The 26956-nt window shown below is 43.5% G+C and overlaps 1 protein-coding gene across 1 annotated transcript in view; it reads right to left on the bottom strand.

Moving 5' to 3' along the window:
* The window catches only part of LOC115098097 (disheveled-associated activator of morphogenesis 2-like), a 102098-nt gene that overhangs the window by 54148 nt on the left and 20994 nt on the right, over positions 1-26956 (bottom strand). Inside the window, exons 3-5 of the mRNA XM_029614413.1 lie at positions 22531-22614; positions 9085-9258; positions 1188-1324 (exon numbers count right to left, since the gene is read on the bottom strand). Coding sequence (XP_029470273.1) covers positions 1188-1324; positions 9085-9258; positions 22531-22614 — 395 coding nt within the window. The remainder of the gene's footprint in view (positions 1-1187; positions 1325-9084; positions 9259-22530; positions 22615-26956) is intronic.

Raw genomic sequence — 26956 nt, 5'->3', positions numbered from 1 at the left:
CATTGTGCATATCACTTTTAAATTGTACAGTGATTTGGCTGGCAGTTTAGCAAAGAAGAGACAGCTATAAACTCGGGTGCCATAACTCAATAATTCCCTTATTCGCCACTCACTCAGGCTGATGCAATACATTGCGCTCAGCCTAGCGCACAGCTCAGGGTGCACTTGGATGTGTGTTTTGCTCACGCTAGACTAACATCCGATGCAATAAGGGGATTAGTGGATCCAAAACGCGTGTCCAAACTCACCTGTAGCTAAATAGTGCTCAACACATGTAAATACCACGTAGATGAGGCTATTAGCTATTACCTCCCGTTGAAGAAAATCGCTGCTCGGCTAACACACCTGTTATAATGCGGCAAATTTAACGCCAGCCCCGGAGCTGGTGATAAATCAACCACGAGTCTTGTTCCCTTTTTTGTTCCTCCTGCTTGTGATACTAAAACAATGCAGTGGATACTAAAAGACTAAGATAATCCACTGGAATTATAGGGTGATACTAAGATAATTATACCAAGGAATTATAAAATAATTGGAATTATATGGCAGAAATACAGGACATCAATGTCAATGCGCCAGCTTCTCTCACTAGCCAAACTGTAGAGCCAGAAAACGGATGCTCGTATTGAGTGCCCATTTTCCTAATGGCCGCCCAGCCACTGCTCCCCTGGGCGCACCATGCTCAGCGCTAGGGATGCACAATTTCCCCCAGCACATCCCTTTTAACAAGGCAGCTACTTAAAATATACCATCACGCATCCAGATGAGGTGGTTGTGCATGCGTGTTTTATTACATCGGCCCCACTGTGAGACCCTAAATATGTCACTTAACCCAGGGGTCTGCAAGAGGATTTGAGTTGGTCAAGCAAATCTAACAAAAAAAAAAAAAAAAGAAATAAAACAGAAATATGCATGGTTAAATGTATAGCTAATTTATACACAGAAAAATACCTGTGTTGTGGTACAAGAGGGCGAAACAATTTTTACAACTGGGGAAAAGAACCATAGAAGCCATAAGTAAAGAACCTAACCTACATGAGATCAAACTTAAAATGCAATGTTTTCTGGAGCCACATACCTTGCAACCATATAAATTAGCTATTCAGTGAAAAATAGGCTAAGTGCTCATTAAATAATAATTATAAAGCCATTACAAATAATTAGCATATAATATGAATTTCTCATACCGCAATTTATCTGATTCATGATCCTTCTGTAAATCCAACAAGCCTTCACGTATGACATGCATCGGAGGAGGTCTTCTAGCAAAGGAAATTACAGCTTTAGGGGTGTTCTGTATAATTTTGTCCAGAAGAGCCATAATCTAGATAATTCAAAGAAAAGAGATTCATAAACTCAAGTTCAATATTTTGAGAAAATGACATTTATTTCTGCCTTCAAATCTTGAGGCCAATGTACTAAAATGCATTTACATCTGTCATTAATGTGTTAATTAACTTGCATTAATTAATGTGCCCTAACAGCCCATTTTAATGATGTGCAAATGAGTTTTGCATTCACTTACTAACATTAAGATTAGTGCGCTAACGCAGATGTTATTGCAAGAACCTACCTACATCTCTTGAAGACGTAGTTCTGTTTTCTGTATTAATGGGTCTGTGTTCGCTCCTGGGCACACGCACAGGTGTTATTTTTCTACGCACTGACAGGTAATGAGCTGTTCTACACAGGTTTATTTTTGCATATCATTAGCATAGAATTTTTCATTAAAACTTTCATAATCTAGCTCTTTCCCCTGCTTTCCCCCTCCTGCAGCATTTCAAGTGAACAAAAGGGTCAGACCCAAAGGGGACACCCCCCTCCCCGCCCCCCCCCCCCCCCCCCCCCGGCCCTTTCAATGGTTTGACCGGTGTGTGGGAGGGGGGAAGCCACCATCTCATCCCTAGTTTCACTCGCTCTCCTCTGTAAATGAGGTGGTTTCTATCCCACCCCTATTGCTACTCTTGCCAACCAGCAATGGTCCTTTTCCAAGGAAGCAGTGCAGGTAAAAATAATATACATGTTGCGATTTTTACTTCAGAAGAGAATGAATGGCCTTTCTCATGTAAAATCTGTTATTATAAATGCATCATTTTTAAATGTAAAGTTGGCCCAGGGGCATCGCGACCTGAAAAGAGTCCACCACACGTAGTCTGCAGCCATTCACCCATCTCCCACTTTTCTAGGTGAAAAATGCAGGGGAAATGTGTGGAAGGCAGGTCTTAGGGCTTCTGGGAGTGGGACAGGTTTGCATTTGCCCACATTTGCCGTGCTACTATGTTACAAAGCTCACAGTGTTTGTAATGAGCTGACCTTGCAAAGCAAGTAGAAGCACTCCTTAAATTTCCACCAGGGACAAGAGAAAGGAAATAAGTGCAGAAGTTTTCAAAAGCAGAGACACATCCCTTTCTTGAGGGGGTTTAATAACAAGGAAGTGTAAGGTGATCTAATCATATGGACAATCTGATGCTTTGTGTTAAAAGCACAAGTTCATGGCTTTCTGTTCCCGGTGCTGTGACAAATCATCAGATTACACATTTTCAATGATCTGAAAGACCAACAGCTGTGAAAAGAATGAAAATGAAGATGTACAGAGCATGGCAAATGACGACTGCTCTGAAAATTATTATTATTATTATTATTAATAATAATATTTAATATTCAGCCTTTTCCCAAAGGAATTGCAAACATTTAAATGAACAAAAGCATTAGAACATGTGACGGTCAAATCTGAATTTGCAGTTAACGAATAATTTCAAGACCCAGTCCCGTGTTGGGTGTCCAGGAAGTTGGACTGAAAATGTGAGTAGGGTCATCCAACTCATTCAGGACAGCCTTACTCAGCCCTGTCAGGGTCCTCCTCTCTCTGTTTGCTTTCCTAACCTTCTGGGATCTGTAGTCCCCTATCAATAAGAAACTCAAGGACTAAGAGACGCATAATAAACACCCGCCCAGCGGGAAAGATTATCAGACATTCAGCTGAATTTATCCAGATAAGTGTTCTGCTGAATATCCAGATAACGTTACCCAGACAGAAGGGGGGATGTTTTTGAAGGTCAAGATTTATGTGGGTTAAAGCTGAGTTTATTTATTTATTTATTTATTTACGGATTTATAAACCGAAGGTTCCTGTATAATATACATATCACCCCGGTTTACAATGAACAGTAACTATCGCTTCAAGTTAGCGGTTTACAATGAACATAGTTAATCCAAGAAACAGAAAAAAAAAATATATATATAACAATGCTAACAATTAATAAATAACAATTAATAGATGAAAATAAATGCAATAACAATTAATAAATAATTAATAAATAAACAACAATAAATATCAATGAAAAATGGCAATAAAAAATGACAATAAATAAAATACAATAGCAGTTGGTAAAATAACATGAGGGTTAATGAGAAAAATAACATGGTTAAATAGCAAGGTTATGTGAAATATGCTGGGGTAATCGGAAAATATGTGACTGATTTTCTTCCTGCTCTTGGTTCTACGGGAATGCTTGTTTGAATAACCAAGTCTTAAGTTTCTTTTTGAATGTAGCGTGGCATGGTTCAAGGCGAAGGTCTGGAGGAAGCGAGTTCCAGAGTGAAGGGCCCGCTGTGGATAGAGCGCGTTTCCTCAGCGAGGATTTAGCCGGTTGGGTGGTTAGTCTGTTTTGATAAGCGCTTCTGGTCGGTTTTGTAGATGTGTGTAGTTGAATTTGGAATGTTAACTTGAGCGGTGCGATGTTGTGCAAAGCTTTATGTATCATCATTAAGGATTTGAATTGGATCCTGAATTTAATCGGGAGCCAGTGGAGATGAAGAAGGATTGGGGTAATATGATCTCTTTTTTTGGCATTTGAGAGGATTCTTGCTGAGGCATTAAGGACCATCTGAAGTGGTTTTGTGGTGCATGCTGGTAGGCCTAGAAGGAGGGAGTTGCAGTAGTCCAGTTTACCCTCATAAACCCTTTTGAATATGGACGTCCAAGTGCATGAGGGTTGGAGTCCAAATAAAACTGGCTGAAGGATCTACAGGCTTCAAGAGAGCTCATTTCATTATTGCATTTGAGAAATAATGCATTGGTATTATAAGTAAAAAAAAAAATCATTACTGAATAGACTGTTATTCTATTACAGTTTCAATTTTGAAAGAAAAATTTTTATATGCATTCAAACTAAATATTTTCATTTTCAAGTACGGAGAGTTAAAAAGTGACCGTGAAACTGGCAAGCTTTACAAGTTAATGCCATTATCTTATTTTAGGAGATACTGAAAGTAAAAAAACAAACAAACAAACAAAAAGTCCTCCTCAAAGCTGAAGGTACTCCTAATAGTGACTATGTGAAGTGATTCCCTTTTGTTCAAGCTGCTTTAAAGAGAGGCAGATAGAGATACTACATACTGTCGCTCCTTATGTTTGGAGTGAAATTTAAGATTGTTTACTTCTCAACAAAAGGGAATACTAGAATACTTTTTCCACCCTCCTAGCAAGCAAGGTCACTCTGTGTTTCTTGAAAATCTGCGAAGACACTAACATATATGGCTGAGATGTCTGCAGAAAATGTAAACGGTGTAATTTTGTTGAGAAAAGTTGTGTGGGGAAGCTTTTACAGTGGCTGATCTAAAAGATGGCCGACGTTGGCTGCGCTGGTCACATGACAGGCCGTCTCCTCTGTCATGTGACCAGCGCAGGACAGACGATCCCCTTCCCCTGGTCCCCAGAAGAGGAACCGGGGATTCTCTCCCCCGGACCAGCAGAGGAGAGACGCAGTGAGCACAGGGCAGAGCAGCTGTTCCTTGGTTGAAAGAAGCACACAAAAAGGGAGGACCCCCCCCCCCCTTCTCCAGCATCAAGGAGGAGAGAGGAAGTATAAGCACAGAATCAAACGTGCCCTCCCCAGGCCAAGGGAAGCACAGAGTGGGAAGACATGAAACTTTATACAAATTTTACCTACACCAATGCTTGTGGGTATCCAACTGCTGACTAACTCGCTCTGTTTATGAGAACATGGTGCCCTATACAAGACAACTGATGTGATTATGGGAAAAGTATAAACCATAGTTTTGTAAAATAGTGTTTTTAAGAAAAAAAAAAAAAAGAGTGAGAAAGAAAAACTCTCGAAGCTAAGGATCTGTGCAATGGCCGCTGCCTTAAGAATAGCCGACACCCAGCTGCTTCTATCACATAGCCAGGGCAGGGTCAACGACCGAGTCCTCAAGGCAGAAACTGAGCGTGGGGACCACATCCCCACAGGAGGGGGGAGAAAGTGCATGAAGCCAGGGGATCCCATCTCTAGGCCCAGAGAGAAAGAATGGAGCAATTTTTCCAAAAACATTCACGTCTGCATTTTTCCAAGGGATTTCTGATTGTATTATCTGTGGAGCGCTCTTGTTTCCGTTTGTTTCCCTCTTTCTCCTTTCTTTGGTATAGCTCAAGGTGGCAGAAGAGTTAGCTGTTTTCTCTTATTGTATCTATAACAGAGTTAAACATTTTAGGCTGACTGGCTGTTGACACCTATTTTTGAAATACATCTAGTGTAATGAAAAATCTCAAATCCGATTTCAGATTCTGATTCGCTATCTTATCCAAAAAAAAAACAAAACATACAATATCACCCAATTTGGTTGAAAAAAAATTGGAAAATTTTAGGGGTCCATTCTGCCCACTGAAATTGAAATTTTGGGATTTTGGACTCTTCCTGTCAGGTTGAATACTTGGCCTTTCCGTCTATAAAGTTTCAGCTTCCTCCCCAGCCTAGAAGTTCCTCCACAAATGACAGCGAGATTGCAAGGGAGCCGTTCTCCTATTCCTGCTGCACTGTAACAGAAACCAGAATCAATTCTATCCTGAAACATTTGCAAACCCTGCCGAGGAATGACAGGCATAATTATAAGCTGCTCTTCCAGGTCAGCCTTCCAGTTTCTAGCAATTATCTCTCTAGAGAAGCTTCTTCTTTTTTTTTTTTTTTTGCCAGCCTGGGAAGATAAGTCTGCGCGTGCACTCCTCCTTCTGCCGCCGCTGCGATCTGGAATGCACGGCGCACTGCTGTGAGTCCTCGAGGCGACGTGATTTATGCGGTGCTGCCCTTGCATTTCCAGGGCAAAGCCGACATTAGGAATCGGGTTTATCTGTCGAGTTACTGCCCAGCGGAGCAATTTTTTTTTTCGGGGGGGTGTGGTGATTAGATCCCATACGATGCTAAACAAAAAGCAGCTATTTGATTGGGATAGATATTACTGTTGCTCCCAGATCACAACATTTACAAATCTGTCCAAAGGATATACCATTGTAATTCAAAAGGCTTACATGTCTCCAGTCACAGGAATGAATACATTGGGAAGGAATAAGGGTACAGAGTAGCCAGTAGGGGTTCAGCCACTCAAACTGCTCAATCCTTTTTTTTTTTTTTTTACAATCATAGGGCCTGGTTTACAGAGGATTGCTCCCACAAACACAGAATGGGAGAAATCCTTTAGAAATTAGGTCCAGAGCATCTTGCATTTTCAACTAGAGCATGTCACAAGGCGCTTCTATTGTATTTTTCACTTTGTACAAGGTTGGGTTTATCCATTCCGATCTGACCTGAACTCTCCGGAGATCCCTGTTCAAAGCAGACCTTTCGAATATCATTCCCCATGACAGAAGACTGAGTACCTCGGTGATCTTTCATCTCTTTGTGACTATATTTAAATAACAAACAGCAAGTATCCTCTACTGGAGACAGAGAAAACCAAGGCTCGTTTTTTACATACAAATAGATTATATCAATCAGGCAGTCAGAGTGAATTAGTGTGTCACAGCGGGACCTATTTATTAAACTACATTAATGCCTTAACATATGTTCAGCGCTCAAGTTGTGGTATCTCATACATGATAAAGCAGCAGTAATGTACAAACATAGAAATGCACAGGTTTGTGTTATCATTAACGTACACAAAGAAAACCCCTAATGCTGAAAAATTTGAACGAGCTGTATGCAAACCAGCTCATTAATACTGGAATGGTTTACCACAAATCACACTAAGCCAGTGACTTGTAGCAACCCACTGGGCTGACACCAGAAGTTAACTACACCTCAAGAGGTGAAGTAGATTTTGGGTGAAAGGCATGGGCAGGCTAATGTGCCTGCTGATGTCCCAGCTTACAGCTCCTTATCCTCCTCCCCTGAGCAAATGAAGGGACGCTGAGCCCTGACGACCCCACCACCACTCCTCCCCTGTACTAAGGCACACTTACTCCTGCTTAGTTCATCTAATGCCGGCCAAAGCCATGGGGCGAGAGAGCTCTTGCTCTGTCCTGCTCGAACAGAGGCGTCAAGCAGCACTGGCTGGCTGGAGGCTCTCCTCTGCCCCACTATTTAATAGAGATGTGAATCGTGTCCTCGATCGTCTTAACGATTGATTTCGGCTGGGAGGGGGACGGAATCGTATTGTTGCCGTTTGGGTGTGTAAACTATCGTGAAAATCGTTAAAATCGTGAGCCGGCACACTAAAACCCCCTAAAACCCACCCCCGACCCTTTAAATTAAATCCCCCACCCTCCCGAACCCCCCCCCCCAAATGCTTTAAATTACCTGGGGATCCAGCGGTGGTCCAGAACGGCGGCGGTCCGGAACGGCCCCCTCAATTGAATCCTGTTGTCTTCAGCCGGCGCCATTTTGCAAAATGGCCGCCGCAAAATGGCGGCGGCCATAGACCAAAACGATTCGACGCAGGAGGTCGTTCCGGACCCCCGCTGGACTTTTGGCAAGTCTTGTGGGGGTCAGGAGGCCCCCCCAAGCTGGCCAAAAGTTCCTGGGAGTCCAGCGGGGTTCCGGGAGCGATTTCTTGCCGCAAATCGTTTTCCGTACGGAAAATGGCGCCGGCAGGAGATCGACTGCAGGAGGTCGTTCAGCGGCGGTCCGGAACCCCCGCTGAATGACCTCCTGCAGTCGATCTCCTGCCGGCGCCATTTTCCGTACGGAAAACGATTCGCGGCAAGAAATCGCTCCCGGAACCCCGCTGGACTCCCAGGAACTTTTGGCCAGCTTGGGGGGGCCTCCTGACCCCCACAAGACTTGCCAAAAGTCCAGCGGGGGTCCGGAACGACCTCCTGCGTCGAATCGTTTTGGTCTATGGCCGCCGCCATTTTGCGGCGGCCATTTTGCAAAATGGCGCCGGCTGAAGACAACAGGATTCAATTGAGGGGGCCGTTCCGGACCGCCGCCGTTCTGGACCACCGCTGGATCCCCAGGTAATTTAAAGCATTTGGGGGGGGGGTTCGGGAGGGTGGGGGATTTAATTTAAAGGGTCGGGGGTGGGTTTTAGGGGGTTTTAGTGTGCCGGTTTTCCTGCCCTCCCCCTTCCCCCGATTTACGATTTTTTAACGATAAATCGGGGGAATTGGTATTGTATCGTGGCCCTAACGATTTTTGACGATTTAAAATATATGGGACGATATTTTAAATCGTCAAAAAACGATTCACATCCCTACTATTTAATGCCTCAGAGCAAATAGGCAAGGATCTTCTGCCCGTATAAACTTAGGCTGGCATTAGATGGGGCAGGTGGGGGTGGTGCAATGGCGGGGGATGGGTCACGTCAGGGCTTGGAGTCCCATTTGCTTCTTTAAGGGGGTTGGAGAGGGAATTTTGGCCTCAAAGTCCCTTCTCCAGTTCTTAAGAGGCTGTCGTCAGGCCACAGTAGGTGTTTTACTCACTGGGGTTGCATTGCTATGGCTAGCAGCCCCGATGTGTTACTGACAGCAAGAATACAGCAACTTCCTAAAGTCTTTACACCCCTTAGCAAATACTGCATTAAAGATACGGCATTAATGCACATTTTTAACGCACTTTAGTAAATAGATTTCTTTTGCATCGCGTCTATCCAAGCCTGTCAGACTTGGAGGCCTATTCATTAAAGTGCGTTAAAACCATGCATTTGTGCCCATTTTTAACACGTGCTGGTGCTGGTGCTCTTCACTAGAGGGCCTAAAGCAGTTCTGAAAGACAAACAGTGCTTTTTATTCCGCATTTGTATCTGAGACTCAGGCTGAGCCTTTGACCTGTGAAACGGGGGTTGTTTCACGGTGGCCTTGGGAGGTCTCACCTGTTCTTTTTCTCCAAGAGAAGCTGCTTCCAGCTCATAATCTGAATGTCCATGAAACGAAACCGTGAAGCGCAAGCCTTCATTGTCTTCGGTGCTTTTAACTTGGGAAAATGGGAACTGCCTCTTCAGTTGCCCTTTCTCTATGTTATAAATGATCTTTCTAAGAAAATCAATCTGGAAGAAAACACAGACCTTCAAAATTGCATCACTCTTATTTATTTTTATTTTACTTGTTTAAAAACACTTTTGACCCACTCTCTACCGTTCAGCTCAAGTTGGTGCACAGTAAGAACATTCACAATAAAAACAAAACAAGTTAGATTTACATAATAAGAATGTGGCTCTAGATGTGATCTTAAAAGCAGAGTGGAATTCATTGTCTAGCAATGTAGAATGCCTTTTTACTGCACTGGAGTTGTTTTTAGGGTCTCAAGTTTTTAGGGTCTCAAGTTTTTTAGCAAAAAGGAAGGTTTTAAGTGTCTTTTTGAACATCTTAGGGCCTGTTGTCACCAACGCAACTGGGAACCGCCGCCGGCGCACACTGCCACACGCTCTCCTCTCCGGCTCACCCACGTTGCCGTCACGACCTGACCAGGTTGCTGCCGGGGCGCCGCGCGCCGACCAGGCCACGGTCAGGCCCCGCGCTGGCCTCTCAGCTAACCCCTGGGCTCCCAGGCGCATGTGCGCACCATGTGACCCCTTTTCAGCATCACCCGAAGGAGGGGCCTGGACTCCTCCTCCACGGCCTCATGCTGTTTAAGGCAAGGTCTGCTCCTCAGACCTTGCCTTGGCTACTCCTAGCTCCTGTTTGTTCCTGGAAGCTTTGTCGCTTGTTCCTGAGTTCCTGTTCTGCCATACGCCGCCTGCAAAGACCCTTGCCTGCCTGACTATGAGATACGTGATCTGCCAAGACCCTTGCCTGCCTGACTATGAGATACGCGACCTGCCAAGATCCTTGCCTGCCTGACTACAAGATACGCCGCCTGCCAAGACCCTTGCCTGCCTGACCACGAGTTTCGCTGCCTTCCTGAACTCTTGTTTGTTTACTCAAGTTACTCTGTCCACCAAGGCTCTTGCCTGCCTGACCTCAACCAGCTTCCTGAGACCCCACCTAAGTCCAGCTGGCCCCGGTACCCAAGGACTCAACCTGAGGGGAACGAGGACTGGTATTGGTGAAGCCCCTGCGGGGTCTTAGGCATCACCAGCCTCGTCTGCCAATGGTGGACACCCGTGGGGCTCCCCCCCACGGGTAGAACCATCTTCCCGTTGGTCCAAGGATCCACGTTGCTAAAACCTGTAATGTCCCATAAGTAATCTGGAACAGATAGACTAAAGAGGTTAGGACTTTTCAGCTTGGAGAAGAGATGGCTGAGGGGGGATATGATAGAGGTGTTTAAAATCATGAGAGGTCTAGCACAGGTAGATGTGAATCGGTTATTTAGTCTTTCAGATAATAGAAAGACTAGGGGGCATTCCATGAAGTTAGCATGTGGCACATTTAAAACTAATTACTAATGACGCCTTCTTGTTTCACACTTATCGCCTCCCCTAACATGTAACGTCTGTTACAGCCTCTCTCTCCCAACTTTTTACTCTCTCTCCTACCATCCCACTCCCCCAACCTTCCCCGTCATACTAATTTATTTCCACCAATGTTAATTTTTAAGCTATTTCTATGTAATATCCTAAGTTGTTATATCTATTATTGACCCTTTGCTACGCATATTTAATTAACTTAAGCCTTGTTTGCCTCCTCCACATTATTGATTGTTCATTGTATTAATTTTACTTTTTATATTTTGTTTTATATATAATGCTTTGGCATATAGTTTATTAACTTTTACTATCTTGTTCTATGTATAACGCTAAAGCGTATGTTAATATGTTCTCTGTACACCGACGTGATATCTTGATAAGCGGCAGTATATAAAAACCAATAAATAAATAAATAAATGAATAAATAATCGGAGAAAGTTCTTCTTCACTCAATGCACAATTAAACTCTGGAATTTGTTGCCAGAGGATGTGGTTAATGCTGTTAGTATAGCTGTGTTTAAAAAAGGATTGGATAAGTTCTTGGAGGAGAAGTCCATTACCTACTATTAATTAAGTTGACAGCCACTGCTATTACTAGCAACAGTAACATGGAATAGACTTAGTTTTTGGGTACTTGCCAGGTTCTTATGGCCTGGATTGGCCACTGTTGGAAACAGGATGCTGGGCTTGATGGACCCTTGGTCTGACCCAGTATGGCATGTTCTTATGTTCTTATGTTCTTAATTCCGCAAACTAGAACCTGTGACTGAAAAAGCTCTTACACGAATAATGTCCAGATGAGCCTGCTTGGACGTTGGAACATAAAGTAGATTTTTTTTGAAGAAGACTGTAATTGTCTGATGGGTTAATAAAGGCGGAGTGAAGCATTTAACCACAGCGATGAGTCATTGGGCACTAGATTATTTATCAAAGGTAGGACTTTGTATTAGATTCTTGAGGACATCGGGTGCAAGTTGAGTTCAAACAGGATAGGCATTATTTGGTCTCTGATCTGAGTACTGGTTAGGATTCATGTCTCAAGCGTATCATATTTGCAGGAAGACCAAGGTATAAACAGTTGCAGTAGTCTAATTGGTTCAAAAATTAGATATTGTGATACCAGCCAACAGTGCTGGTGTTCAAGAAGGGGTTTTAGCTTTCTTAATAATTGAAGTTTGTAAAAGGAAAATGTTATAGTCTTAGAAATGTGCAGTTGCATCGATACATTATTGTCAAGCAGTATACCCAAATTCCTAGCTTAGTATACAATTGGGATGCAGCTTCTCTAGGATACAGTAAACAATAGAAATTTGGTTTATCAATGTTTAGCTTCAGTCTATTATGGGCAAGCCACCAATTATCAGAATTAATGCAAAGGGAGACCAAACCCAGGGTGTCAGACCAAGTGGTGTTTTTTGGAATGAAGAACAGGATATTGTCCACATATATTTTGTGAGTCTCTCCTATGCAGGCAAGAATTCTACATAATGGGGCGGATTTTCAGCGCCCTGCTCGCCTAAATCCGCCCAAAACCGGGCGGATTTAGGCGAGCAGGGCCCTGCGCGCCGGTAAGCCTATTTTACATAGGCCTACCGGCGCGCGCAGACCCCGGGACTCGCGTACGTCCCGGGGTTTTCGGAGGGGGGCGTGTCGGGGGCGTGTCGGGGGGCGGGCCCGGTCGACGCGGCGTTTCGGGGGCGTGTCGGCCGCGTTTTGGGGGCGGGTACGGGGCGTGGCTACGGCCCGGGGGCGTGGCCGCGCCCTCCGTACCCGCCCCCAGGTCGCGGCCCGGCGCGCAGCAGGCCCGCTGGCGCGCGGGGATTTACGTCTCCCTCCGGGAGGCGTAAATCCCCCGACAAAGGTAAGGGGGGGGTGTAGACAGGGCCGGGTGGGTGGGTTAGGTAGGGGAAGGGAGGGTAAGGTGAGGGGAGGGCAAAGGAAAGTTCCCTCCAAGGCCGCTCCGATTTCGGAGCGGCCTTGGAGGGAACGGGGGGAGGCAGCGTGGCTCGGCGCGCGCAGGCTATACAAAATCGATAGCCTTGCGCGCGCCGATCCAGGATTTTAGTGGATACGCGCGGCTCCGCGCGTATCTACTAAAATCCAGCGTACTTTTGCTTGAGTCTGATGCGCAAGCAAAAGTAGGCTGTTCGCGCGCCTCTTAAAATCTACCCCAATGGGGTCAAGTAGATGTTGAATAATGTGGATGATAATGCAGATCTCTGGTGTATACCCAAGGAAACTGCAACCCAATTGGAGAAGGCAGGGTCAATTCTTATCAATTGAAATCTGTCAGGCAGCTAAGAGGTGAACCATTTCAAAACAATGCCTTGTATGCCTAGTCTGGAGAGTAAAATGCAATATTCTAAAGTAACAAATGCGGCAGATATGTCTAATAAAACCATTATGTAGCTGATGTTAGAATCAAAGCCGCATATTATGGTATCAAAGGAGGAAAGAATAAGATCTTGGTGCTAAATCCTTTTCGAAAAGCATGTTGATGTTGCGCAATAATTGTGTTATCTTCTAAGAAGTCAGATAATTGATGTAAAACAACCTATTCTATTATTTTTGCCTCAGCCTATGCATTTAGGGGTAGATTTTCAAAGGGTTACGCATGTAATATATGCGCGTAACCCTTTAGAACCCCTCCTGCACACGCCGAGCCTATTTTGCATAGGCTCGGTGGGCGCGCATAAGCCCCGGGACGCGCGTATGTCCCGGGGCTTTGAAAAAGGGGCGGGGAGGGGGAGGGGCACTGGTCCGGGGGGCAGTCCGCAGTGTAACTCCTTGAAATAAGATGGGGGGGGGGGGGATTTAAGTACGGCTGGGGGGTGGGTTAGGGGAAGGGAGGGGAAGGTGGGGGTGGGGGGGGGGAGCGGAAGAAAAGTTCCCTCTGAGGCTGCTCCGATTTTGGAGCAGCCTCGGAGGGAACAGGGAAAGCCATCGGGGCGCCCCTAGGGCTCGATGCGTGCAAGATGCACAAGTGTGTACCCCTTTGCGCGCGCTGACCCGGATTTTATAACATGCGTGCAGTAGCGCGTGCATGTTATAAAATCGGGTGTACATTTGTGCGCGCCAGGTAGCGCACGCAAATGTACCCCACGCGCGCTTATTTAAAAATCTGCCCCTTATAGTGTCACTACAAGGACAAGGACTCTACAAAACCTTGCATCTGCCCTTATACACATGCAAGGTTTGTTCTGACTCATATTTGTATTTCTTTTCATATTTATAGTATTTTACAATAACAAATATTGAATGAACCTGGTTATGAAGTTAGTTTTATAACACAGACAAAGAATCACCCGAGCTAAAAGATCCCAAATTATCCCTGTCAACTGAAAAGCAGGCTGTTAATATAAACAAAAAACAGAATTTGAAATGTCTGTATGCCAATGCCAGAAGTCTAAGAAGAAAGATGGGAGACTTAGAGTGTATAACAGTGAATGATGAGCTAGACTTAACTGGCATCTTAGAGGCATAGTGGAAGGAGGATAACCAATGGGATACTCTCATACCAGGGTACAAATTATATCGCAACTTGGTGGGGGGATGGCATAGAGCCCAAAAGGATAAGGATCCTGCAAGAGACTAATTGCACAATAGAATTATATGGGTAGAAATCCCATGTGTGTTGGGGGAAGCATAAAGAGATATGAGAATACTACTGACCATCTGACCAAAATGATGAGACAGAGTATGAAATGCCAAGAGAAATCCGGGAGGGCCAACTAAATTGGAGGTGAGTAATAATGGGAGATTTCAATTACCCAATATTGACGGGGTAAATGTAACATCAGGACATGCTAATGAGATAAAGTTCCTGGATGGAATAAATGACAGCTTTACGGAGCAATTGGTTCAGGAACCAAGGAAAGAGGGGACTATTTTAGATCTAATTCTCAGTGGAGCGCAGGATTTGGTAAGGAAAGTAACGATGGTGGGGCTCCTTGGCAATAGTGATCATAACATGATCAAATCTGAATAAGGAACAATAAGTAAATCCATGACTCTAGCAATAACGTTCAAAAGGGAAACTTTGAGAAAATGAGAAAAGTAGTTTAAAAAAAAGCTAAAAGATGCAGCTACAAAGGTTAGGTGTGTACAACAGGCATGGACATTGTTACAAAATACATTCTTAGAAGTGCAGTGCACATGTATTCCATGCATTAACAAGGGTGGAAGGATCTGAAAAGAAATACGATGAATGAGGTAATCATATTTGCAGATGATACAAATTTATTCAGAGTAGTTAAATCACAAGCAGATTGTGATAGATTGCAGGAAGACCTTGTGAGACTGGAAAATTGGGCATCCAAATGGCAGATGAAATTTAATGTGGATAAATGCAAGATGATGCATATAGGGAAAAATAACCCATGCTATAGTTACACAATGTTGGGTTCCATATTAGGTGCTACAACCCAAGAAAGAGATCTAGTCATCATAGTGGATAACACATTGAAATCGTCGGTGCAGTGTGCTGCTGCAGTCAAAAAAGCAAACAGAATGTTGGGAATTAGGGATGAGAATCATTTTTCTGATGGATGAAAACATCGTACGATATTTTCTCATCCGTCAGGTATCGGGGGGTCCCCAAAAGCGATAGGAAAACCCCACGAAATTTTCATGTGTTTTTCTTATCGTTTTGGGGGGGAGGAAGTAAGGGTACACAGAAAAACAACCCCCAAACCCACCCGACCCTTTAAATCGAATTATTTAGAATCCCCCACCCTCCCGACCCCCCCCAAACTTTTCTAAAGTACCTGGTGGTCCAGCGGGGGTCCCGGAAACAATCTCCTGCTCTCAGGCCGTCAGCTGCCACTAATCAAAATGGTGCCGATGGTTCTTTGCCTTTACCATGTGATGGGGCTATCGGTACCATTGGCCGGCCCCTATCACATGGTAGAAGCAATGGATGGCCCGTGCCATTTTTTAAGAAAAGGTTTTGGGGGGATCAGGAGGGTGGGGGATTCTAAATGATTACATTTAAAGGGTCGGGTGGGTTTTTTTTTCTTCGGCTCAGGACAGCCGAACAAAAGCGCTCACGCGATGGTTCTACGAATACGATACCAGAAACTAGGGATGTGAATCGTGTGCCCGATTGTTTTAATGATCTGGATCGGCTGGGGGGAGAAAAAAATCTGATCGGCATGATTTAAAAAAAAAAAATTGTTTTCCTGAATAGTGCGCACTAACGCGAGTTAGTACGCACTATCAAAAATTGTTAATGGTTTAAAAGTAACATTTGAGGAAATGTTCGTTAGCTAGAGGTGCTTGGTGCTGTCCCCCATGGCCATTTTGCTACCAGATATAGCACGCACTAGCCAGAAAGTGAAAAAAAGTGCCAGCAGGCTGCAGCAGTGACAGTGCCAGCAGTAGCCACTAGCCAGTAGCCAGTCTAGCCTCAGCCTGCTCTTTAAATTTAACCACTGTAAATATAATAAATTAATAATAAAGTTTTTTGTTTAGTTTTTCTATAGTATGTTAATGTTTTGAAGCTCGGGTTGCAAGTTTCTTTATTAAATGTTTTGTTTCACTAAAGTAGAATATAGAAAAGTACTTAATTTCAGTTTATGTAAAGTTTCTTTAGTTTAATACACAAAGTACTTCATTTTATTTTATTCTACTCTAGTGAAAAAAAAGAAGTTTAGTTTAACACAGGAACTGCAAACTTGAGCACAGTGAATGGGGGGGGGGGTGGAAGAGGGATGTGAAGGGGGAGACAGCCCCTGCATTCAGCAGCTCTGATTTTCTGAAGAGATCTGTCCTTCAGAGACCAGGGAGTGGGACTGCTTGGCCCTTCATCTCCCCCTTTCCCTTCCCTTTGTCAAGCTACCAACCGTTTCCATTTCCCATCCCCCATATATTAAACCATTACCTCAGTGGGAACCTTGGTAACATCAATAAATAAGAGGGCAGGCAATAGGAATACATATTCATTCCTAACTGACCTTAACTGACCTGAAAAGTGTCAAATTGTATCATTTTCTGTTAGTGCGCACTAACTCCTGTTAGTGCGCACTAACCAGATTAACAATTTTTTAACGATAAATCGGGGAAATTTCTATTGTATTGCACTCTTTAACGATTAATGACGATATTAAAAATATCAGACGATAATTTAAATCGTTAAAAAACGATTCACATCCCTACCGAAAACAAGTCCAGTACCGATTCACATCTCTGTTGGGAATTATTAGAAAGGGAATAGTGAATAAAATGGAAAATGTCATAATGCCTCTATATCGCTCCATGGTGAGTCCGCATCTTGAATACTATGTACAATTCTGATCACCACATCTCAAAAGATATAGTTGCGATGGAGAAGGTATAGAGAAAAGTGACCAAAATGATAAAGGGGATGGAATAGCTCCCCTATGAGGAAAGGCTGAAGAGGTTAGGACTTTTCAGCTTGGAGAAGAGATGGCTGAGGGGGGGATATAATAGATGTATTTAAAATCATGAGAGGTCTAGAATGGGTAAATGTGAATCTGTTATTTACTCTTTCGGGTTAATAGAAGGTCTAGGGGACACTCCATGAATTTAGCATGTGGCACATTTAAAACTAATCGGAGAAAGTTCTTTTTCACTCAATGCACAGTTAAACTCTGGAATTTGTTGCCAGGGGATGTGGTTAGTGCAGTTAGTGTAGCTGGGTTTAAAAAAAGATTGGATAAGTTCTTGAAGGAGAAGTCCATTACCTGCTACTAATTAAGTTGACCTAGAAAATATACACTGCTATTACTAGCAACAGTAACATGGGATAAATTTAGTTTTTGGGAACTTGCCAGGTTCTTATGGCCTGGATTGGCCACTGTTGGAAACAGGATGCTGGGCTTGATGGACCTTTGGTATGACCCAGTATGGCATGTTCTTATGTTCTTAAGGCCAAACAATTGCTGGTATGGTTAAAAGGCTATTTTAGCCAAAAGATCTTCCTTCAAAAATTGGAAGAAGCATCCATCTGAAGTTAAATGTAAAACATTGATAAGACATACTAAAAGAGAATTTGAAAAGAAGTTAGCCGTAGAGGCTAAAAACGTTTTAAAAAATATCTGAAGCAGGAAGCCTATGAAGGAGTCAGTTGGACTATTAAATGATTAAGGGGTTAAAGGGGCACTTAGGGAAGATAAGGCCATTGCAGAAAGACTAAATGAGTTCTTTGTTTCGGTGTTTACTGAGAAGGATGTTGGGGAGATACCCATTCCAGAGACAGTTTCCAAACGTGATGATTCAGATAAACTGATCCAAATCATGGTGAACCTGGAAGATGTAGTAGGCCAGATTAACAAACTGAAAAGTAGCAAATCACCTGGACTAGATGGTATACATCCCAGGGTTCTGAAAGAACTCAAAAATGAAATTTCAGCCATATTACAAGTAACTTGTAACCTATCATTAAAATCATCTATTGTACCTGAAGATTGGAAGCTGGCCAATGTAACCCCAATATCTAAAAATGGCTTCAGAGGTAATCAGAAAAACTATAGGCCGGTGAGCCTGACTACAGTACCAGGAAAAACCATGGAAACTATTATAAAGAATAAAATCACAGAACATATAGATAGACTTGATTTCATGGGCACGGCCAGCATGGATTTACCCAAGGGAAGTCTTGCCTCACAAATCTTCTACAATTTTTTGAAGGGGTGAATAAGCATGTGGATAAAGGAGAATCAGTAGATGTGGTGTATTTGGATTTTCAGAAGGAGTTTGACAAAGTCTCTCATGAGAGGCCTCTAAGAAAACTAAAAAGTCATGGGATAGGAGACAATGACCTTTTGTAGATTGCAAAGTGATTAAAAGTCAGGAAACAGAGTAGGATTAAATGGTCTGTTTTCACAGTGGAAAAAGGTAAACAGTGGAGTGCCTCAGGGATCTGTATTTGGACCTGTGCTTTTTAATATATTTATAAATAATCTGGAAAGAGGCACGACGAGTAAAGTGATCAAATTTGCAGATGTCACAAAATTATTCAGAGTAGTTAAATCACAAGCAGATTGTGATAAATTACAGGAGGACCATGCGAGACTGGAAGATTGGGCATCCATATGGCAGATTAAATATAATGTGGACAAATTCAAGGTGTTGCATATAGGGAAAAATAACCCTTGCTGTAGTTACACAATGTTAAGTTACATTTTAGGAGTTACCACACAGGAAAAAGATTTGGGCATCATAGTTGATATTACATTAAAATCGTCTGCTTGATGTGCTATGGCGGTCAAAAAAGAAAACAGAACATTAGGAATGATTAGGAAGAGAATGGCTAATAAAATGGAGGATGTCATAATGCCTCTGTATTGCTCAATGTTTAGACTGCACCTTGAACACTTGCAATTCTGGTTGCTGAATCTCAAAAAATATATAGTTGTACAGAGAAGGGCAACCAAAATATTAAGGGCATGGAACAGCTCATTTATGAGGAAAGGCTAAAGAGGTTAGGGCTTTTCAGCTTGGAGAAGAGACAGCTGAGGGGGGATGTGATAGAGGTCTACAAAATCATGAAAAGACTTGAATGGTTAAATGTGAAATGGTTATTTACTTTTTAAGATAATATGAGGACTAGGGGGCACGCCATAAAGTTAGCAAGTAGCTCATTTAAAATGAATTGTAGAAAATTCTTTTTCACTCAGTGCAAAATTAGATTCTGGAATTCATTGCCAGAGGAAGTGGTTAAGGCAGTTGGTATAACTGGGTTTAAAAAAGGTTTGATTAAGTTCCTGGAGGAGGTCCATAAACTGCTGTTAATCAATAGGGAATAGCCACTGCTTGTTGCCAGCATCAGTAGCATGGGATCTATTTAATGTTTGGGTAATTGCCAGGTACTTGTGACTTGAATTGGAGACAGGATTCTGGGCTTGATGGACCCTTGGTCTGACCCAGTATGGCATATCTTATGTTCTTATATACATGCAACCCAAACAATCTGCCCATCCACAGCCCCCACTCAGCTTCATGATCCCTTCCTCTCCCTCAGAGATCTCCTGTCCTTGTCCCATGCTTTCTTGAATTCAGATACTGCTTTTGTCTCCAGAATCTTCACAGGGAGGCTGTTCCATGCATCCACCACCCTCTCTGTAAAGAAACATTTCCTTATATTACTCCTCATCCCATGACCCCCTCGTTCCAGAGCCTCCTTTTCCATTGAGAGAGTCTCTCCTCCTGGGCATTTATTCCTTGGAGATATTTAAGTATCTCTATCACATCTGCCCTCTCCTACCTTTCCTCCCAGGCACATATGATTAGATCTTTAAGTCTGTCCTCATATGCTTTATGATGATCGAAGACTGCTGACCACTAGCTGTGGCCACATACGTTGTTTTGTTTTGGGTTGTTTTTTTTTCATTTTGATTTTTTTCATTTTTTTTCATTTCTTTAAAATAAAAAAAATTAAGAAAAATTAAGAAAACAAAACAAAAGTCAGATCTTCAGCCAAAAAAAAATAAAAGATTTGGGCAGCACCTCCCCCGCCCGCGAACCTTTTGCCTTCTGCTTCATGGAGCGGGAGCAATCCCCGGATGTTCTTGCCCTGCAGATGCCACAATTATAAATGACACCGACAGACCAAGGCCAGCACCACCTTACATTTGTGCTGTACAAAATGAGTCTAGGCCTGGCTGGTGCCATTTTCTATGACAAACATTTGAAATGGAGTGGATCTGATTCTGCTGGCACCATTTGTAACAGTGGTAGCTGCAGGGCAGGAGCAACTGGGGCTGACAAAGAAACTTTCAACAAGAGAGTTAGAGAGTTAGAGGGCCTTGGAAGATAGTTGGTGAGGACTGGGGAGGATCCAGGAAGGGGGGGGAGGTATTTGGTGGCAGTGATGCCTTACTTTTTAAAAGAAAAAACAAAACAGATGAAAACAAATGGAATTTTTTTCATTATTTTTTTTTAAATTTTAAAATCAAAATGAAAAAAAAGAAAGGGCTATTTTGTTTAAACTTTCATTTTTTTTTCCCAATGAATGAATACCCCCCCTATCCATTTTAGTAGCTGCCTTCTGCTCTGACGCCATCTTCTTTATATCCTTTTGGAGATGCAGCCTCCAGAACTGTACAGATGATTCTTGTGACGGTGGCTTTGCGGCTCTGACTACGGCTGGTTTGGGGATTGTTGCGTGTTTGAATCCCCCTCCCTCTTGTGGCCATCCCCTTTTGGACTGGGTCTTGACCTTTATGTACTGGGTGGGCGTGCTCAGATCAAGCTCTCAAAAAGAGGAACGTTGGAGCTGAGGAAGGTGTTTTTGGCCTTGGAATTCCTGGTAAGCCTCGCAGCTTTTGCTGATTTTTGGCCAGTTTCCAACAGTAGGGCCTGTACACCCTTAACAGAAGGGCTGGATTTCCTATGAGCTCATCCATGCAACCAGCTAGCAGTGGGGACAGACACTATTGGCTCAGAAGAAGTTTTGCTACCCAGTACTGAAGTGTTTTTTCCATTTTTTTTCCTCTTGCTTATGTCTGTGAGAGTGAAGAATTTCCCCACCCTTCAAGGAGAGGTCACATGGGACATTGATCCAATCAAAGGAGAAGCGTTAAGAGGAGGGGCACTGAAGGTAATTGCTGTTTTCCTTTTTATGTTAATGATCTTTTCCCGTTTGACAAGGATTCTGTTCGTTAAGTTAAAGTAAACCACTTTTTTGTTGGACCGCTGGCGGTTCTTCATTCGTGTGACCTCAACATTGTAACTCCTCCTGTCTGCGAGGACTTATTGAACTGAGAGTTAAGGAGTGGCTGACCATATCTTGGATCCGTACCACCTCCTCCCCGCCTCTCGAACCCCAGCGCCCGGGGCTGGAAGTCTGATGTGCGGAAAAAAGATAAGAGGTCTGGGGCAGTGACGTTTTGGCCCTGGGACTCTGCTATAGCCCTGCATTAGGTCCCCTGACCCCCAAGAGGGGGTATACTTTCCAAATGTCTCACCAGGGACTTAGAGAGTCTGCTGGCTATTCCTCTCCCTATGTACCTAAGCATGCTTCTGACATTTGCCGTTGCCTTTTCTACCTGTTTTACCATCTTAAGATCACCAAGATCCCACTCTTGTTTTCTGCACGGAAGAACTTCGCTCCCTATACTGTATTGCTCCCTTGGGTTTCTGCATGAGCCTGAATTTTCTAGCATTCATTTCTAGCTGCCGGACTCTAGGCCATTCCTCAAGCTTCGCTGGATTCCACCTCATGTTTTCTACACCTTCTTGGGTATCTACCCTGTTGCAGATTTTGGTTTAATCTGCAAAATGGCAAAACCTTCCCAATATCTCTTTTGCAACATTTGTTACAAAAACATTGGAAAAAAAATGGACCTCAAGTACCGAGGATCAATTCCTGCGGCATATCACTGGTAGAGATGTGAATCGCGTGCCCGATCGTTCCCGCTTTCGGGTTCGTCTGGCCGTGGGAAAATCTTGTTTTCCCGTGGAACCCCGTTTTTGGGGGGTTTTTTTGTGAAAAATCATTTTTTGGGTTAGTGTGCGCTAACGGGAGTTAGCGCGCGCTAACAAAAATAGCAAAAAGTAACAAAAATAAATGTTTTTTTGTTAGCGCGCGCTAATTCCCGTTAGCGCGCACTAACCCAAAAAATGATTTTTATGAAAATTTGGGGGGAAGTGATCGTTTCTTTTTTTACCTGATATATTATTGAATTTAGAAATATCGTACGATATTTCAATTCGTTAGAAAAACGATTCACATCCCTAATCACTGGTAACCACTTTCCTCTCACTCAATCAGTGTCTAACTCTTGTCAGGCACTTTAGGACCTATACAAAGGGTACTCAGTTTGCTTATAGGTCACCTTGGTGGAACTGTGTCAAAAGCCATGCTGAAATCCACGTAATGCTGCATCTAGTGTTCATAGTTACATCTACCCACAGAAGGTAAAGGTTCAGAGTTACATTTCTAATTACCTGTAAGATCCGTTTCTGCCACCTGTATCTAAATTTGTAGACACTGAAGTTGTACTGTGTGTCCGTCGGAGAGTCCTGGGAATTCTGAAGAAAAGAAAATAATTTTACTGGTATTCTCTTACTGCCCCCTTTCTTTGGACCAACCTTGCCCCTGATATCTAGAAAGCCCCCTTTCTGATTATTTTCAGAAGGAAATTAAGTGCACACTTATTTACACTGGCTTTTCCAAGTGCCTAATCCCGCTCTGCTCGTTCACTTTTTCATCTCCGTTAAGTCTCAAACTACGTACCACTGGTTTGTTTTTCTATTTTATTGCAAGGTCCCCTGTGAGCAAAATAAAACATCATACTTGTTTAGCACATCTCAAAGTCTAAGTTCATTGTGATTTTTTAAAGCAAGGGTGGATAATTTTGCAGAACAAAAGCCACGTCATGCTTCCTTTCTGCGTGAATGAACAAAGTGGCATGATGGCCACGTTAGGCCATTCACAGCAGGAATACAGTGATAAAGGTCAACCAGCAAGTCGTAGGTGAGACCTATTGTTTGGACTAACTGAGCCCTTGGTTGCGGTTTGATTGCCACATCGGTGCAGGGGGATACTTAGAAACAGAAGTCGGAAATGTCACAAACGTACCGAGTCCTACTAGAAAGGTCTCGCCTACAGCTTGCTGGCTGACCTTTTATCTTCCCTGCCACTCATCAAACCAAAGCATTCAATCCACTTATCAGACAGCGAGCAGTTCAGTTTCATGAGTTCCTGGTTTCGTTTACCAATCTATGTCCATACTAAAACGGGGGGGGGGATTTCCACCTGCAATCAAGTTAATTGACGTTGTGTAATGCTTCCAGCCTAATTATACATTTACTGGATTCAGAGCTAACCCTTGATGACTCGCGTTAGCTGCTGCTTGAGTGTATTAAATGTGTCCTTCATTAGTTAATCTCTCTCTACTTCCTTAGCAGAGGTATTAAACAGTCTGAAGGATCCAAGTCAAAAAAGGGAAGAAAGACACAGATTATGATTAGTTTCTCGCTTGTGCTTGATGTCAATTGAAATGCAGCCAGTCTTTGCTAGGAGGGCAATACAATCAGTAAGGATTTCTCCTGTCTCGTTTTTGCCTGCGGTAATAATCCTTCTCCTTGAATGGGGTCTAACTAATTATATTTGATCATTTTCCTCACTTTACTAAATACGATATGCATCTCATTAACTGGCATTGTGTTAAATTGTAACTATACGACTGCTTTTTTTTGGCAGTCTCGCTACAAAATACTAAAAGGCTGGGATAATGTTTTGATAGAGTTCTATTAGATTCAGAAAATGCCTCGGCTGTCAGTATGCCAGCAAGTATAATTCAATCAAATAATGACAAAGCAGAGCGTGATAAAATGTTGTAGGGAATGGCAGCAGATTTACAGAGTTAAGTAAATCAGAGAGTGTACTTCATACATGCATTAGCCAGATGCGCTGTCTGTGAGACAGTTTTACAGTCTTAAGTGATATCACAACTGCAAGCTCAAACAACTCCCAAAATATAATAAAGTATTGTGATATCACTTAAGATTGTAAAACTGTTTCACAGACACCTTCACAGAGCAGCAGTTATTACTCTTAACAGAAGGCATGGGGGTAAACCGCATGGAGCTACAGTTACTACCCTTAATCGAAGAAAAGGGGTAACCTGCATGGAACAGCAGTTACTGCCCTTAACAGAAGGCATGGGGGTAAACCGCATGGAGCTACAGTTACTACCCTTATTAGAAGAAAAGGGGTAACCTGCATGGAGCGGCAGTTACTACCCTTAACAGAAGGCATGGGGGTAAACCGCATGGAGCTACAGTTACTACCCTTATTAGAAGAAAAGGGGTAACCTGCATGGAGCGGCAGTTACTACCCTTAACAGAAGGCATGGGGGTAAACCGCATGGAGCTACAGTTACTACCCTTAATCGAAGAAAAGGGGTAACCTGCATGGAACAGCAGTTACTGCCCTTAACAGAAGGCATGGGGGTAAACCGCATGGAGCTACAGTTACTACCCTTATTAGAAGAAAAGGGGTAACCTGCATGGAGCGGCAGTTACTACCCTTAACAGAAGGTATCGGAGTAACTTGCACAGAGCGGCAGTTACTGCCCTTAACAGAAGGCACAGGGAGAACTGCACAGAGCGGCAGTTACTACCCTTAACAGAAGGCACAGGGAGAACTGCACAGAGCGGCAGTTACTACCCTTAACAGAAGGCATGGGGAAACATAGAAACATAGAAATGACGGCAGAAGAAGACCAATCGGTCCATCCAGTCTGCCCAGCAAGCTTCACACTTCTTTTTTCTCTGCACAGAGTGTCAGTTACTATCCTTAACAGAAGGCATGGGGGTAACCTACATGGAGCGACAGTTACTACCCTTAACAGAAGGCTTGGGGGTAACCTGCATGGAACAGCAGTTAGTTACAACCATAAGCAGCTTGCTGAGCAGACTGGATGGACCATTTGGTCTTGATCTTCCATCAGTACTATGTTACTATATTTTTAATGTCTAAAGCAGCGCTTCTCAACCGGTGTGTCGAGACTCACCAGTGTGTCACCAAGCACCGGCAGGTGTGTCGCGTGCTCCTGGTCTCTCCCACTGCTCTTTCTTCCCTGCTGCCGTTGCTGCTGGGCTAACAGCACGTTCAAGCCCAATGGGAACGGCAGCAATGTTAGAGGAAGCTGTGGCTCCTGCGGCTGGATTTTTCTTCTTCCCGCGCCTGTCCCGGAACAGGAAGTGATACGCAGTGCAGTGCGCGAGAAGGAGAAAGAGCCGTGCCACATGGAAAAGTAGCGGCGGCAGCAGCAGTATCAGCCCCCGAGCAGTAGCATGGCCCGGAGCAATCGAAGCAGCCGGCAATCAGCAAAGGAGACAACAGTATCCTGTGGCCAATGGGATTCTTCTTTCTTGGCCTGCAGGGGCTGGAGGAGGCTGCTGCAGCTACCATTTGTGCCTTGGGGGGGGGGAGGGGGGAGGAAGTGAGTGAGAGAGAGAGAGAGAAGACAGCCAGCCTGTGTGTGATTGAGAGCATGCATTTGATTGACAGCCTGTGTGTGATTGAGAGGAACTGGTCAGAGAGGTGATGTGTGTATATGTGAGAGACAATAAAAGTGACTGGTCAGGGAGATGACTGGAGTGTGTGTGAGAGAGTGAGAGATTGGTCAGGGAGGTGACTGGTGTGTGTGTGTATGTGTGTGTTTGTGTGTGTGAGAGAGAAAAAGCATGGAAGTGAGAAATCTGGGTATGTGAGAAAGCATGGGAGTGAGAAGCCTGTATATGTGAGAGTGAGCATGGGAGTGGGAAACCTGTGTGTGTGTGTGTGTGTGTGTGCATGCATGAGAGAGAGACTGGTTGGTAAGGTGACGGTGTGTGACAGAGAGAGACTGGTGTGTGTGTATGTGAGAGAAAGAAAGTGATTAAGGGAATGAGAAGCCTGTGCATGTGGAGAGAGTGAGCATGGGAGTGAGAAATCTGGGTGCGTGTGAGACACAGTATGGGAGTGAGAAGCCCGTCTATGTAAGATAGAACATGGGAGTGGGAAGCCTATGTGTGTGTATGGCATGAGAGAAACTGTTCAGGAAGGGACTGGTGGGTGTGTCAAAGACTGGTTGGAAGATGATTGGTGTGTGAGAGACAGAAATTGGTCATGGGGGTGTGACTGGTATGGTGTGTGTGTGAGAGACAGAGAGACTGGTCATGGGCCCTAAGGAACAGGATAGAGCTTAGCCACTACTGCTGCTTCTGGTGTGTGCTACAGCGTGCATGGAAGAGAAGTAGGAGAGCTGCTGGATGGGGTAAGTAAACGTGGCTTTTTAAGTTTATTTTTCTTGATTGACTGCCATTTTAATTATTTAATATTATGTGATGTGTCTGCATTTTTGAAATATTTTATTGGTGTTTGGAGAATTTTTAATAATTTTTATGGGTTTTTAATTGTTGGATGTTATTCTGTTCATAGCTGTTTTGAAACATTTATTCTGCTTATTAGTATAGTTATACAATTATTTCTGTGTGGGGATCTATAGCTGCTTGCTAGTTCTGTTTTCCTAATTGGAGGAGTTTTGGTGTTTAGGGCCTGATTTAATATTTGTAGTGTTGCCTTTTCATAGATAGGGTTGCTCCTGTTTGAGTGTATTCCATAGTGCAGGTGTAACTGTGTGCAGATTAGTTTATGTGCATTACTGCAGATCCTGGGAGTATGTTAGGTCGGTTCTGATATGTGACAGAGGTGAGGTATTTTACTGTATCAGTCTTATTTGTTGTATTTTCTCAAGAGGACATGCAATAGTGATAAACAGCTGTCTTTTCATAAGTAGGGCTATTGAGCCTGGAATTAGAAGGAGTTTGAGTTGCTGTTACTGAGATGACACCAGAACCAGAATATCTTTTTTGTAAGGTG

This window comes from Rhinatrema bivittatum, chromosome 8 (genome assembly GCF_901001135.1).
Source record: "Rhinatrema bivittatum chromosome 8, aRhiBiv1.1, whole genome shotgun sequence".
NCBI classification, from domain to species: Eukaryota; Metazoa; Chordata; class Amphibia; order Gymnophiona; family Rhinatrematidae; genus Rhinatrema; species Rhinatrema bivittatum.
This window is presented reverse-complemented; position numbering and strand designations above follow the sequence as displayed.